At 46.0% G+C, this 930-nt stretch overlaps 1 protein-coding gene across 1 annotated transcript in view; it reads right to left on the bottom strand.

The window, feature by feature from the left end:
• Positions 1 to 52: 52 nt before the first annotated feature.
• Positions 53 to 930, bottom strand: part of LOC104993972 (dystrophin-like) — a 41,220-nt gene continuing 40,342 nt past the window's right edge. Inside the window, exon 5 of the mRNA XM_010847417.1 lies at positions 53 to 379. Within this exon, the coding sequence (XP_010845719.1) occupies positions 209 to 379 (171 nt within the window). The 3' untranslated portion in view covers positions 53 to 208. The remainder of the gene's footprint in view (positions 380 to 930) is intronic.

The following is a 930-nucleotide window of genomic DNA, read 5'->3' as shown; positions in this document are numbered from 1 at the left end:
CAACATACCCCAGTGCTCAGGGGGGTGACAGCAGGGATCCAGGCTCCAGCCTGGTCACCTCCTCTCCCACCATGGAGAGGAACAGACTAACAGCAACTGGCATGGTGGGTAACAATGCACTAATAGCAACTGGCATGGGGGTGTGTAACAGACAAGTCATACAAGGGTGAGAAATGATACAACAAAAATGACACTGGGGGGCTTCTGCCTACCTGAAGCCGATGATTGGACACTCCTTGCAGATGTTACACTTGGCCTGATGCTTGGCGGTCTCCGCGGCAGCCACTCTGTGCAGGACGGGCAGCCACACCATGGACTGGGGTTCTAGTCTCATCCAATCGAGGAAGAGAGCTGCTTCGATCTCAGGCTTATTATTAGCCTGCAGAGACAGGAGGCCGGAGAGTGCAAGGAGAGAAGATAAGAAAGTAAAGGAGGTGTATGTCATTTCCAGTGATGCATCAAATAAAGAGCCAAAGTGGTGCAGTGAGGCCCACTTTTCACAGCCTGATTCTGCAAATGTCCTCCCAACATCCACATGAGCCCTCTGACACATGGCAGTCTGGGAAACTGCCATGACCCTGTTTGGCTACTAGATGACAAGAAAGGAAAGCAAACAAATGCAAAAAGTAAAGTACAATACACGCCTGGGAGAGACTATATCTTACTCCAGTTTGGGAAGAGATATATAAAACTTAGCTATAAGTAAAAAGGAAGTGGTTATTGATAAAATTTCAAAAGAGAGAGAGAGAAAAAAGAAACCTCAAGGAATGATTGATCCTTTTTTTTCTTTCCCCTCCAGTGAATCTGTTTCTCAGTGTTTCTTACAATCGTAATGAAGAGGCTTTACAATTCATCTGGTCCCGAAGCTTCATTTCACAGACAAGAAAACTGAGATATAGATGAGAGAAATGGCTTTTCAAAGGCTAGACA

Source organism: Bison bison, unplaced genomic scaffold, assembly GCF_000754665.1.
Source record: "Bison bison bison isolate TAMUID 2011002044 unplaced genomic scaffold, Bison_UMD1.0 scf7180017849602, whole genome shotgun sequence".
NCBI classification, from domain to species: domain Eukaryota; kingdom Metazoa; phylum Chordata; class Mammalia; order Artiodactyla; family Bovidae; genus Bison; species Bison bison.
The sequence above is the reverse complement of the archived record's forward strand: the minus strand, read 5'-3'. Positions and strand labels throughout refer to the sequence as shown.